Source organism: Chiloscyllium plagiosum, unplaced genomic scaffold (genome assembly GCF_037043375.1).
Source record: "Chiloscyllium plagiosum isolate Xiang-an unplaced genomic scaffold, Cpla_swu_hap1 HiC_scaffold_3, whole genome shotgun sequence".
Classification (NCBI taxonomy): domain Eukaryota; kingdom Metazoa; phylum Chordata; class Chondrichthyes; order Orectolobiformes; family Hemiscylliidae; genus Chiloscyllium; species Chiloscyllium plagiosum.
The window spans coordinates 104,410,360-104,426,020 of record NW_028270141.1 but is presented as its reverse complement, the minus strand read 5'-3'; the positions used below and the strand labels follow the sequence as shown (position 1 = coordinate 104,426,020).

At 40.0% G+C, this 15,661-nt stretch overlaps 1 protein-coding gene across 2 annotated transcripts in view; it reads right to left on the bottom strand.

Annotated features, from left to right (window-relative positions):
- Nucleotides 1-15,661, bottom strand: part of LOC122548208 (gamma-aminobutyric acid receptor subunit rho-2-like) — a 59,039-nt gene that overhangs the window by 42,100 nt on the left and 1,278 nt on the right. For both annotated transcript variants that reach the window (XM_043686763.2, XM_043686756.2), the window contains exon 2: nucleotides 12,362-12,468. In XM_043686763.2, coding sequence (XP_043542698.2) covers nucleotides 12,362-12,468 — 107 coding nt within the window. The remainder of the gene's footprint in view (nucleotides 1-12,361; nucleotides 12,469-15,661) is intronic.

Here is a 15,661-nt window from a genome sequence, read left to right as displayed (position 1 = left end):
CAGTCCTGTTCATCTCTGAACTATTTCTCTGTAATTGTTGATATCCCAGTCCCATATTCCCAATCATGACCTGAGTTCATCTGCCTTACCTGTTAGGCCTTTAGCATTGAAATAAATTCACTTTAATTTATCAGTCCTACCTCATTGTCTGCTTTGTTCCTGCCTGCCCTGACTGTTTGACTTACTCCTTTTCCCAACTGTACCAGTCCTCACTATGTCCCTGTGTCCCACCTCCCCACCCTCCTTTACTACTTTAAATCCTCCCAAGCAGCTCTAGCAAGTCTCCCCACCAGTAGATTAGTCCCCTTCCAATTCAGATGCAATCTGTCTTTCTTATACAGGTCACTTCTATCCCAGAAGAGGTTCCAATGATCCAAAAATATGAACCCTTCTCCTCTACATCAGCATCTCAGCCACACATTTATCTGCTCTATCCTCCTTTTCCTACCCTCACTAGCTTGTGGCACCAAGAGTAGTCTAGTTATGACTACCCTAGAGGATCTCCTGTTTAAATTCCTGCCTAACTTCCTATATTCTCTCCTCAGAATCTCGTTCTTTTCTCTTCCTGTGTTGTTAGAACCAATGCGTACAACAGCCTCCCACAAGTCTCTCTCACCTTTGAGAATAGTCTGGACTATCTCTGAGATATCCTTGATCCTGGCACCAGGGAGGCAACATACCATTCTGATGTCTCACTGTCGGCAGCAGAATTGTCTATCTGTGCCTCTGACTACAGAGTCCCCAACCACAAACGATCGCTTGGAACCTGGTGTACCCTTCATTACATTAGAGCCAGTCTCAGTACCAGAAACCTGACTGTTCATGCTACATTCCTCTGAGAGTCCATCAACCCCCTACATTTTCCAAAACAGCATACTTGTTTGAGATGGGGAGAGCCACAGAAGATTCCTACGCTTCCTGCCTTCCTCTCCTACCTTTCCTGGACGTCACCCATAACTTCAGTTTATCTCCTTTCCTGCAACTGCCATCCATCACACCCTGAGCTCCTGTAAATTCCTCATTGCCTGTAACAGCTGCTCCAAACGATCCATGGGGACCAATAGGATTCGCAACTAAACAGACTTCCTGCAGACATAAACATCAGTAACATGGAAACTCTTCCTAATTTCCAACATCCAATAAGAAAAGCAGATCACTCTAATACAGGCCATCTTTGCACCTTAAGGGCTGATGAAGAGCTTTCGCCTGATTCATTGATTTTCCGTCTCCTCGGATGCTGCCTGACCTGCTGTGCTTTTCCAGCACAACTCTGATCTAAATTCTGATTTCCAGCATCTGCAGTCCTCACTTTTGCCCAGCTTTGCACCTTAACAATCTATAGACCCAGAAAATAGCATAATCTTACTGCTCTAAAATCCCTGCTCCAGGCTAGCTTAGTAGCTATGTTTTTATATTATTTAGGTTTAATCAAGAGACAGATCTCAATAAAAACATATAAACAAGAAAGAACTCCCTGTCCTCACTACTGTAGATTTACAAAAACAAGCAAGGTTAGGCTTTAAAATTAGCCACTTTACTGCTCCCCTGTTGTGATCTCCACCACCCTCTTCCTGCACCACTGCCCCCCACTCCCCCCCCCCCCCCCCCAAGGTTTCTCCAGGTCAGCTAAGAATTTTGCTGTTTGTTTATTTTTCTTAGAACCAACTCCTATGTCCAGAGATACTTGAAACTCTACAGCAAAGGCAGCAGTTGTGCAGATTCACTGCTGGGTCAGCCAGCAGTGTAGGTTTCTTTCTCCATTTGAATCATTTCCCATGTGGTCACTGTCTTTGCGTCTCTTCCTCTTTTTTAAAGTGCCGTTGTTTTGATAATTTTTTCACCAAATTTCCAAAACAATGCAAAAGCTTAGAAAACAGTAATTTCTGCTCCTGAAATTCAAGGAAATCAGCTCTGACACCTAAAATACCTCAACAAAGGATCAGCTGTTACAGCCACAATCTTTCCTGTTCTCCATCTTGGATTCCCCATCCTGTATAAACCGATAATAGGCCATATTTTTCAGGATATGCCTGACACTCTATTTTGAAAGGTTTAAAAGTATAGACAAATTGTGATCAGAAAGTTTACAATGCACTGGGATGTCAGAAGCACTTTGCAATCAATCCCATGGGTACCTGCCTTGTGAAGTGGAGATATCAATGACACAACATTTCTGTTGTGTCCAAATATAGGCCCTGAGATTGGAAAGAGTGAGGGCATTGCATCTCTAATGATTGGCACCTTTCAAGTTGCTTATCTTCAATTTACTACAGATTCTGGGCCTCAAAGTTCCCATTCTTCCCTCTTGGAATAGTATGAGAGAAGCTTCTCCCCATGATGTTTAATGGCATTACCATTGCTGAATCCATCACCATTAACAGCCTCACAATTGATCAGAAATTGAACTGGATCAGTCACATAAATACTGTGACGACAACAGCAGGTTGGAGGCTACAGGGAGAAACTCATCTCCTGTCTAAAACCTGTCCAAGTCAGTGGTGGGACAGAATATTGGTCTCTTGCCTGAATGGATATTACTCCAGCAGCACTTAAAAAAGGCATACCGTCATCCAAGTCAAAGCAGCCTGCTTGATTGGCATGTCAATCACCACCTTCAACATTCACTCCCTTCACCACTGACTCACAGTGGCAACATTGCATACCATATACAAAATCCACAGCAATAACCTACAAGACTTACTCCAACAGCACCTTCCAAAAACACATCCTTTACCATCAAGAGGGACAGTAGATATATGGGAACAATGCTAACTGGAAGTTCACTTCCAAGTCCCACAGCATCCCGACTTGGACCAATATTGTACTTCTTTCCCAGTTGCTGAGTCAAATTCTGGAACTTTCTTAGAACACGATGAGTGTACACACAACCCAAGGACTGTGTAGTTCAAGACGGCAACTCAGAGCTATATTTTACGGAGTCAAATATGCTACCCTAGTGAGCTGTGCCCACATCCTGTGAACAAGTAAAATAAATGCAAGCAGCAACCATTAAAACAATTATTTCCAGACAAATATGAGAGTGCCAATGAATATAATTGCTTGCGTCTTGGAAGATTCAGCTATTAAGATTTTGCTAAACAGCTCAGAATTGCCTGGCATCCCTCTTTCACACCATTGTGATTAGGAGGCTTCTAGAGAGATTACTAGCACAAAGTAAACTAATAGATTTGTTCATCTAATCCTTTTCACTAGTTGGTGGTCTAGAGACTACACCAAGAAGTATAACTCTACCCTTTTTATTGTTTAGCTGTAGCCTAGTCAACATTGCCCTTGAGGGGAGACTTAATGCAGAAATTACACCTGAGAGCCAAGAGGAATATTTAATGTTTAGGAGGGAGGTGAAAGAGCATTAGGAGAACCAAGGAGGAATTATGATAAAATATTAGCAGCTAACAATGTGGAATCCCAAAATCTTCTATAAGCATATAAATCCTAAAAGAATGGTTAAAAGGAGGAGTAAGGTCAATTGGAGACCAAAAAGGGGATTTATACGCAGAGGCACAGGGCATGTCAGAGGTGTTAAATGAATACTTTGCATCTGTCTTTATAAAAGAAGAGGATGTCCCCCAGACCATGGTGACAGAGGAGGAAGCTCTGTCATTAGAGGATTCAACATGAAGACAGAAGAAGTCTTGAATAGATTGTTCATACATAAAGCTGACAAGGTAATGGGACTTTCAAGGATTTTGAAGGACATTGGGATAGAAATTGCAGGGGCACAGATTGTATTCTTTCAGTCTTCCCTGGACCTGGGTATGGGGGGGCAGAATTACAAACATTATGGCCTTGTTAAAGAAAGGTTGCAAAGATAACCCCAGCAATTACAGACTAGTCAGTTTAAAGCCAGTGGCACAGAAGCTTCTAGAAGCAATTATTCGGGATAGAACTAGTAGACATATGGTAAAAAGTGGACTGATTAGGAAGAATCAGCATAGATTTCTAAAGGGGGAATTGTGTTTCACTAACTTGCTGAACTTTTTTGAAGAGGTTAACAGAAAGGCTTTATGAGGGTAACAATGTGATGTGCTTTAGAACAAGGGCAGCAGATACATCAGAACAATCAGCTGCAAGTTTCCCTCCAAGCCATTCAGCATCCTTATTTGGAAATATATTGCTGCTCCTTCAGTGTTGCTGGGCCAAGATCTTATAATACTCTTCCTAATGTCATTATGGGTCTATCTATAGCACATAGACTGCAATGGTTCATGAAAGCAGCTTACTACCACTTTCTCAAGGGTAACCAGAATAGATAATAAATACAGGCCCTGCCAGTGATACCTTCATAGGGTCATAGAGATGGATTTCCAGAAGGTATTTTAAATGATGCCACAACAACAGATATGTGAAGAAAGTTACAGATCATGGTATAAAAGGGTCAGTAGCAATGTGGATATAAAATTCACTGAGTGATGGGAAACAGTAATGGTCAAGGGATATTTTTTGAACTGGAAGAAGGCTTGTCGTGGAGTTTACCAAGGGTTGGTATTGGGACCTTTGTTTTTCTTGATATGCGTTAATGATTTGGATCTTGGTGAAAGGAGACAATTTCAAAATTTGCAAATGACACAATGCTTGGAAGAGTTGCAAACTGTGAGGATGGCAGTGTGGAACTCCAAAAGGGCATTGACAAATTGGTGGAGTGTGAAGATAGGTTCAGTGCAGGGAAGTGTAAGGTCATGTACTTTGATTGGAAGAACATTGAAAGACAATATAAAATAGGGGGTACAAATCTAAAGGGTGTGCAGGAGCAGAGGAACCTACGTGTATATGTGTCCAGCTCATTGAAGATGGCAAGATAGATGGAGAGGGCAGTTAGTAAAGCATACAGTGTTTTTGGCTTTATTAATAAGGGCATAGAGTATAAGGTCAAGTGGTTGATGTTGAACTTGTATAAGACACTTATATAACATCACTTTGTGTAGTTGTGTGCTCTACATTATAAGAAAGATGTAAATGAATTGGAGACAGTGCAGAAGCGATTTACAAGAATAGTTTCAGATAAGAGAAACATCAGTTATGAGGATAGATTGAAGAAGTTAGGACTGTTCTCTTTGGAGAGAAGGCAACTGAGGGGAGATACGATAGATGTCCACCTCAAAGGTGAACAGAGTAAATTGGAAGGAGCTGTTCCAGCTCATAAAAGGAACAAGAATGAGACTGTGTAAATTTGAAAAGATGTACAAAAGAAACAAGAGGGTTCTGAGAATAGTTAGGATATGGAACTAGATTTTAGATTAGATTAGATTAGATTACTTACAGTGTGGAAACAGGCCCTTCGGCCCAACAAGTCCACACCGACCCGCTGAAGCGTAACCCATCCAGACCCATTCCCCTATATTTACCCCTTCATCTAACACTACGGGCAATTTAGCATGGCCAATTTGCCTAACCTGCACATTTTTTGGATTGTGGGAGGAAACCGGAGCACCCGGAGGAAACCCACGCAGACACGGGGAGAACGTGCAAACTCCACACAGTCAGTCGCCTGAGGCGGGAATTGAACCCGGGTCTCTGGCGCTGTGAGGCAACAGTGCTAACCACTGTGCCACCGTGCCGCCCACAAATGCAATGCCTGGAAATGTGTAGGAGGCAGGTTAACTGAGGCATTCAAATGCCCGGTTCTTGTGTATTGCAACTGCAGAACGTGGGAGCTCCTGGACCAGTGTGATCCAGGGAAATCATGTTTACAGAGAGTGGTTGCAGTTTGTGTGGCCTCAGTTCAGAGGTTATGAGCTAGAGAATGGACTACAAACATTGCGGCACATCAGGAAGGAGAAAAATAACTTGCACAATTTATTCCTCAAAGTGGTTACACAAGTGAGGATGAGGTCTTCTGATTTGATCACTGGCCAGGGAATGGAGGGTATGGTTGTGAGTGAGGCAGTTAAGAGGGCCCAGAGGGCAGGAGTGCAGGACCTTCAGTCTTTATAGGAAGAGAAATAGGCCATTCAGCTCCTGCCATTCAATGAGGTCATAGCTAATTTGTGGCCGAGCTCTGCATCCCTGCCATTGGCCCATATCTGTTAATATTCTTACGTAACAAAATTTTACAGATCACAGATTTAAAATTAACAACTGATCTAGCATCAACTGCCATTTATCGAAGAGAGTTCTAAACCTACATCACCCTTTTTGTGTCAAAGTGCTTCCTAACATCTTTCCCGAGTGGTCTGGCCCTAATTCTCACACTATGCTTCCAAGTTCTAGAATCTCCAACCAATGGAAATAGTTTAACTTTATCTTTTATGTCTTTTTCTGTTAATATCTTGAAGATTTCCTCAGATCACTCCTCAATCTTCTAAATTCTTGAGAAAACAGGTCGAATTAATATAACGTCTCCTCATAACCTAACTCCTGAAATCGAGATAACATGTAAATCACAGCCTATATATCCTTGATAAGGTGTGATGACTAGACCTGTTCACAGTACTCCATATGGTTTCTAACCAGGGCTTTGTATGACTGCAGCATAACTTTTACATACTTTTGCTCCTGTCCATTAGCCTTCTTGATTATTTTCTGCACCTGCTTGTGGCATTTTAAAGATCTGCACACCAGAATCCCCAAATCTCTTTGGACATCCACTATATATTACATCTTATCATACAGAACGTCCCCTGATCTAACCTTCTTTGGTATAAAATGGATAACCTCATACTTGCTGAGACTGAAATCCATCAGCTAGAATTTTGCCCAATCGCCCTGATCATCAATATCCTTTGCAAATGTCCAATGGACTAGAAATTCCTTTAACTTATTTGGATGAGAGTGTGGGCTGCAGGGTGGATGAACTAACTGACCATGGCACTATGGTGTAGGAAGCCATACAAGTACGGAGAATGTCGTGGTAATAGGACATAGTTTAGTGAGGAGGATTGACACTGTCTCTGAGGTGAACAGTGAGAATGCACAACTCTATGTTGCCAGTCTAGTGCCAGGGTTCGGGCAATTTGCTGTGGAATGGAGATGAATGGGAGAATGAGGATCCAGTCAATGTGTTCCTAGTAAGTACCAACAGCATAGGCAGGGCAAAGAAATAGATTCTGCATAGTTAGTACAAGAGCTAGGCACCAAATTAAGCAGCAAAATCCCAAAGGTAATATCTCTGGATATTGCCTGAATGATGTGCAAATATAATTGGAGGGATGAATGCATGGCTCACACACTGGAATGGGAGAAATGGGTTGCAGTTCTTGGGGCAATGGCACCAGTACTGGGGAAAGTGGATGCTGTACTGGGGGATAATTTACACCTGAACAGCACTGGGACTAGCATGCCAGATAAGTAGCGAAGTAGAGGGGAGCTTAAACTAAATAGATTAAGTACAAAATAGTAAGCAATCAAATTTGATAATGTATGGTAAATCAAAGAATAAAGGCATGGGAAGTGAGAAATATATTTACATAGGAAATGGTAAATAGACTGTGACAGGAAGGGAGAGAGAGTACAAATATCATTATAAATCAATGGATAAAGCTGAAGGTTACAAAAATAAAGAAGTGCTAAAAATGCTGTATCTGAATGCAAGTAGCAATCAAATCAAAACAGATTACCTGATAGTACAAATAGAAATCAATAACTATGATCAGGTAGCAATTACAGAGACATGGTTGTAGGAATGACATAAATTGGTACCTGAATATCGAAGAATAAGTGACACTTAGGAAGGACAGGAAGCTAAGGAAAAGTAGAAGGATGGCTCTGTTAATTAAAATGGTATTAGCAAAATGCAGAGGAATGACCTTAGTTTAGTAAAGTAGGACGTAGAAGCAGTTTGTGGGAAAGGACAGGCCCACTAACAGTAACAACATGGTAGAATAGAGCATAAGAGATAATAGGAACTTGTCAAAAAGGATGCAGCAATAATCATGGAGAGCTTTAATTTATAAATAAACTGTTTATAAATAAATTAATTTATAAATAATCAGATGGGCAAAGGTAAGCTAGACGAAGTGTCCATAAAATGCTTTTGGAATCACCTCTGAAAACAACATGTTCTGAAGCCAACCAAAGACCAGGCTATAATAGAGCTGGTATTGTGCAATGAATTAATGACCTCATAATGAAGGCACCCCGAGGTAGTAGCAATCACAATATGATTGAATTTTACAAATAAAAATATATTTAAACTTAAGTAAGGGCAATTATTAAGGCATGAAAGCAGATTAAACTGGCAAATTAAGTTAAATGGGTGAATAATACATAGACATAGACATAGCCATTTTCTAGGATATTTCAAAATACACAAAATAGACACATTCCAACGACAATTCTGCCCTTATCAGAAGCAGAGTTGGAAGATTTGTCCTGGTGCTAGAATGCCCTGGGGGAGCTACAAAAAACAAGCCTCTGTCCTCGGACTACAGGTGGAGGAATGTAGCGATTGTAATAAGGCCAGCCAGGTAGTCCTCATAGAATATGAGTTCCCTGATTGGGGCTGTTAATCTGGTCCGATCAGGGAGCCGTGGCTGACAGATATAAATAAGAATGACAGACATCCTGTTCACTCTGAGAGCTTGGCTCTGCGGAAGCCGGATCAGTGTCAAGGACTTCCCGCGTGTAAATAAAGTGTAATTCGATGACAGGATACCGGCCTCTGTGGAGTTATTTCAATTAGGAATGGGCAATAAATTCTGCCCTGCCAGTGATGCCCACATCCTATGTACAAATTTATGAAATAAATATCAAAGGACAGAAACAAATAAAAATATCCATTAACTACTGCTAGTTGCTGTTTGTCACTTAACCAATGTTGTATCCATTTTGTTACTTTCTCTTTTCTTCCTATGAACTATGACATTGTTCACAGGTTGGCTGTGTAACACTATATAAAATATCCATGTATGTCATATCAACAACGTTGTCCTTATCAACCCTTTCTGTTTGCTCATCAAAAAAACATCCAGCAAATTAGTTAAACATGATTTTCCCTTAAGAAATCCATGTTGACTTTCTATAATTTACATTCATTTGTTGATGTGATGATTAATATTGTCTGAATTATTGTTTCTTGAAATTTTCCCACTACTGGCCTGTAGTTGCTGGGCTTGCCTGACACTTATTTTTGTTGCAATTCTCCAGTCCCCTGGCAGCATCACTGAGTCTAAAGAAGGCTGAAAGATTATGGCCAGGGGCTCTGCAATTTCCATTCATTTCCCTCATCACCTTTAGATACATTTTATCCAGTTCCGATACCTTAAAGCATTTATTTAATACCTCAGCTGGGCCCACAGTTCCTCTCTACTCTTTACAGGACGACTATCCAAGTCTATATTCAGACAATTAACATATTTTCTCCATTACATTTACTTTATAATTTATTACATTTCTCTGTAATTCTCTTGCACATTCTTTGCACTACTTAATGGCTTAAAAACTACACCAAACAAAAAAATTGAACTTTCTTGTTCCTTATCTCTGACTAAGCAGGTTCTGTCCTTGACCCCTCTGGAACATCCTATTTCTCCAGCATTTCAATTTTTCTGTATTCATTTCTCCATTTCCTGGGCATATTATATCCAGAAATATTTCACACTTGGTGCTGTTTTTCTTTAAGCCAAATCTCTGTTACCACAACAGCCTATTTCCAAGTAGCAATCTGTAATCTTATTTACTACAGACGGTGCATTAATTATCATGCACTTCACCCTGATTTGGACTTTTTCCCTTACTCATAGCGTCATACAGTTATACAGCAAGCAAACAGACCCTTTGATCCAACTTGTCCATGCCAACCAGATATCCTAAATTAATCTACTTCCATTTTAGCATTTGGCTCAGATCCCTCTAACCCTTTGCTCTTCATATACCCATCCAGATGCCTTTTAAATGTTGTAATTGTACCAGCCTCCACCACTTCATCTGGCAGCTTTGGACAACACAGTGGCTCGATGGTTAGTACTGCTGCCTCACAGTGTCAGAGACCCTGGCACTTCCAGCCTTGGGCAACTGGCTGTTTGGAGTTTGTACATTCTCCTCGTGTGTGCGTGGGTTTCCTTCAGGTGCTCTAGTTTCCTCCCACAATCCAAAGGTGTGCAAGCAAGGTGGATTGGTCATGCTAAATTGTGCAGGGATGTATAGGTTAGGTGGATTAGCCATGGGAATGCATGGTTACATGGATAGTGTATGGGGATGAGCGTGGATGGGATGCTATTTGGAGAGCTGGTGTGGACTTGCTGGGCTAAATAGCCTGTTCCACACTATAGGGCTTCTATGAAAGCTCATTCCATCCATGCACCAATCTGTGAGACAAAGTTGCCCTCGGGTCCTTGTTGAGTCTTTATCCTCTCACCTTAAAGCCAAGCCCTCTAGTTTTGGACATCTCTACTCTCGGAAAAGACTCGGCTATTCACCCTATCCATGACCCTCGTGGTTTTATAAACCTTTATAAGGTCACCCCTCGGCCTCTGACGGTATAGGGAAAGAAGGCTCACACCTATTCAGCCTGTCACTACAGTTCAAACCCTCCAATCCTAGCAACATCCTTGTAAATCCTTTCTGAACCCTTTCAAGTTTAACAATACCTTTCCTAAAGCAGGCAAACCAGAAATTCTAAAAGTGGCCCTCCCAACTATACTCAATGCACTGACCGATGAAGAAAAGTATGCCAAACATCACCTTCACCACCTGCCTACCTGCAACTCCACTTTCAAGGAACTATGAACCTGCACGCCTAGGTCTCTTTGTTTGGCAACACTCCTCAGGGTCCTACAATTAACTGTATAAGTCCCAAACTGATTTGCCTTTCCAAAATGCAACATTTATCTCATTTAAACTCCATATTCCACTCCTCAGCCCATAGGCCCATCTGAACAAGATCCCATTGTACTCTCTGACCCCAATTGTTGCAATGTTCCCTTTTCTATTGCCATGTATCCCTCTCAGTATTCTGTGAATTTTTGTATCCTTCTCTGATATTATCTCCTGATTCTCAAACCTTTGCCAAGTTAGTTTAAAACTTTCCAATCACAATAGCAGACCACACTGTAAATCCTAGGTCTACATAGGTGCAAACCATTTTACCTATACAGTTCCAAGCTTCCCCGCAGCCAGTCCCAATGTCTCATGCTAAAGTCCTCCTTCCTGTGCCATATTTCCAACCATGTGTTTGTTGTCTGCTTTATCCTCCCATGGCACTGATAATTATTCAGAAATTACCTCTTTTGAGGTCCTGCTTTCTCATTTCCTACCCAGTTTTCTAAATTCTGACTACAAGACTACATTTCCCCAGGGTTCTCTGCAGTTGCTCAGTGATATCCTTGACTTTGGCACTAGGGAGGTAACCAAGCAAACTTTGCGCAATAAGGATCTTTATTTAAAGAATCATGTTATATTTGTGAGACCAATATCGACTCAATAGTGGGCAATATTACAAAACATAAACTGGGACTGATCAAGCTCCTTGGACCAGGTCTATCAGGTTAGTATTTCAGCAGATCATGTAAAAGGTGGGTAACTATAATTCAAATCCAAAATGGTTAGCAAAATAAATGTGGCAAATCAACGTAGTCTATCCTCACCACCCAAACTCTACCCCAAGCAACATAAAGTATGCCTCTCACTGGCTAACAGTGTAGCTTTCACTCCCCCATCTCTCAACACGTAGTCTAGACACATTTTAGTAGACCGCCACAGATTCCCAGTACTAACTGGGACCCCGTATCGACCTCTCTTGAATAGGGTGGGAGAATGGGTGAGAAAATGGATGGGAGAATGGGTTAGAAAATGGATGGGAGAATGGGTGAGAGTTGCAGCAGCATTTACACTTGGCAACACAGTGTGGTCAATGGGACAGGTTGAGAACAAAATACTTTATGATCACCTGAATTGGACAATATTTTAAAACCTACTCCCTGCCTTAGCAACACTGGATGTCAGGGATACATTGCCACCTCCAAAGTCCAACGTTGCTAATGTGTTAATGACAAAAAAAAAGATTGAAGGCTGTGTTTCTGATATTGAAACGTCATTTCAATATACTCGACAAAATATTGGCTGGACTGCTCAACAGCTGCCTTCACTCCCAGCAGAGGTCTTCCATCAGTATGGATTTTATTAAATAATGGTAATATATTCTAAATAGTTTCCTCCTTTATAATCTGTTTAAGATTATAACCTGATTCTGCAGTACTTCCATTCTTCATCAACCATTCAAAATGTACCCTTACAGTTTTTAGTGCACTTCTCCCTAGATATTAGAAATGCTATCAGTCACATGAGTTGCTTATTAGAATTAAAATACTTGTTTTGAATCAAGGGACTAGAAAACTGAGCAACACTGTCAGAAAAACATGCATGAGAAGTTTAATTCTCGATGAAATGTATAAAAACAAGTTCCTACCACCAAATGCAGGTCTCATTGTGAAATCATGATCACCCACTCTGAGAAGATGTTCAGAGTTTGTTGTTCGAGTTTTGGTTGTATCTGGAATTCTCCTTAATATAGGGCTGCAGTGAGGGAGTAGGGCAGAAAAATATCTGATCATTTCCACTGGCCTTAGAAATATATCATGAATAATATCACAATGTGATTCAGAGCAGATCAGTATATTTACAGTCAGCACAAGTTATTTTCTCTCTATCTTATACCATATATCATTCATGGGTGATAAAACAGACAACTCACCTTCACCCTTGTGACTCCAAAAGAGAGCTATAAGAAGCCACTTGATGATGGCTCTTCTACTGACTTTCCCTATTCATATAAAGAAACACTAGATACAGGGCTGTGATGTGTGATTTAGTAACAAGTGAGTTACTGGCCATGAACCATTGATCTGTTGAATCATTGTAATGCCTTAATGCTTCAGTATCACCACCTGTTCCCTTTATTTTTAAACAATGAATATGACAATTACTGGCAAAGCTTTTTGAAGGTTTATTATTAATGTCAATAGGATTAATATTTATAACCTCTTAACCAAATGTCTATGCTTTTATTATGCGTGAAGAAAAGAAGAGTGAGACCAGCAGAATAGCTCATGCAGAGAGTCAGTGTGGATATCTTGGACTGAATGGCAGCCTTCCATTCTATCGCCATTCTGTGATTTCCGTAAGAATAAGAAATGACAATTTTAAAAAATATTCACTGGGTGTGCACATCGCTGACTTGGCCAACATTTACTGCCCATGCCCATTTGCCGAAAGGGTAGTTAAGATTAAACCACATTGCCTTGGGTTTGGAGTCAGATGTGGGCCAGACCTGATAAGAATGGCAGATTTCCTGCTTTAAAGGACATTTGTGAACCAGGTGGGTTTTTAATGAAAATCAATAATGATTACACAATCACCATAGGTCAGCTCTCTATTCGGGACCTTTTTTAGGGAATTCAAATTTCACCTTCTGCCACAGTGAAGTTCTAACCAATGTCATCAGAACTTTGGTCCGGAGTTCTGGGTTACCAGTCCGATGACATTATCATTATGCTACCACCTCCCCAAATTAGATTAAAACATTATTCTGTCAATCATTATTCAGCATGATAGCTGCTGAAAAATAATCCTTAACAGTTCAACTTTTAATAAAAGAACTTTTGTCAATTGGAACATCTCAACCATAATGTAGGTATATTGCTTTGAGATACTATGCACCATTTCATATTCTAAGGGAGAATTTCTTTGAATGTGGTTATTCCTCCTCATGTTTTCAAATTCCACCAGTACAATAGTACACAAATCTTAAGTAAACATTAGCTGAAAAATATGTCGCTGGAAAAGCGCACAACATTACACCACGATACGTTATAGCTTCAAGGTATCCTTGGTCACCTGTAATAATATGAACTATGTGCACTTAAGATTGCAATATTAATCTTTAATGATCTCAGTAAGGAAGTATCAATTGATGAGTACTGCTGCCTGTGATTCCGGGGCAATTCCTGTTAGAATACTGAACTGACTGAGTGCCCATAAAATTTTGTAAGTGACAGTAAACACTCAACATTCTCTGATTCCAACTGGGAACCCATTAGACAACACTGAATTACGGCTGTGACACCAAACGGCAGAGATTTAGAACAGCCTAAAGCTGTCTGCAGCTTTCCAATCTTTTATCATTGTAATTGAGGTCCAATATTGAATGGATCTTTCTCAGTTATTTACAGGGATCTTTCCTGGCATCAAGTTCACATAATCTCACTGAATATCTAGGTCACATTGTACGTAAAACCCAACAACTTAAAATTGTTGGTTTAATTCACTTAAAAAGGTAATCTCTTTCCTTAATTAACTATGGAACTCATTATTTTCAAGGTAATGATCATCATTTTGTTTGCCGGAAGCAATCTGAGTCATGACCACTAACGTGGGAGTTGAAAGAATCCCACTACAGAATCATAATTGATTTAGATTTGAGATTAGATTTAGATTTTATTGTCATGTGTACTCAAGTACAGAAGTAAATATGGTAGATACTGGAGATCTAAAATGGATTTCTCTCTCCACAGACACCGCCATACCTGCTAAGTTTCTTCAGCACTTTCTGTTTTTATTCCACTACAACAATGTTGGGGGAACAAACTCTGCCTTATATTCACAATGTGTAGTTACAGAAGGTGAGTGGGAGACTTAGGGTTATTTTACGAGTAGGTTTCCTCCTCCCTTTCAGATCCATATGTGTTAAGAGTTGATGGACAGAATTCAATACTTTAAATTTCCTAAATGTCATCCTAGTTCTGTCGCTGCAAATTGACAGAAAATCTATAGGTTCAAGTCTTTTGCAGGACTTAAGCACATAATCTAGAGTGACACATCAGAGCGGTAATAAGTAGGTGCTGTGTTGTTAAAAGTGTCATATTTTTGATTAGATCTTAAACAGTGGTTTTGTCCAGGCAGATGTAAAAGTCCCATACTATTTGAAAAGCAGTGTATAGAAATATTCTGGTGAAAGTTTATCCCTCAAACCACACCTTTGAAACAATGGTCATTGATCATTGAAAATTGCTATTGCTAAAACATTAATGTGGACAGATTTGACAACCGGATTAACCTACCTGACAATAGTGACCACTCTTTTCAAGTAATTTGTTGCTGGGACCATTTGGGGTATCCTGTAAACATGTATTTTGTTAAATAATTGTGAGTCTTTTAACAAGAACCTTACTGTGTTTCAAACTGTGCTACTTATGTAGAAATGTGTGTTTCAGCAACCTTAGTCATGGCACTCTCTTGTAGTTTTGAAAAGGTTGGTAAAATTGATAGAATGCAAAGCTGCAGCCATTAGGAAATTCCAAAGAGTGGTTATGAGTGAGGATTATGTAATAAGTATTCACAATATTCAAGATAAAGATTTGACATAAAGTCAAATAACATAGAAACTAATTCAGACTTTGGATAATATGTTTATAGAGAACAAAGTACAAGATATTTTTCTATGTTTCCAGCTGGAAAATATATTGCTGTATGCTCAGAAAAAGACTAATCACATGCAACTGCATCAGTGCAAATGAAACTGATAGAAAAGGAACTGAAATTCTCACATTAAGTGAAAAAAAAATATTAATTGAGAATTCAATCCAAGTGTTACTTTCAAAGATGCCAACAGAAATTTCTAAAGAACTGGCATGATTTAGGAATTCCAGAATTTGAATTATTACAAGCAATGGATGAGTAGTGTGGACACTACATCTTTTTATGTCCCACA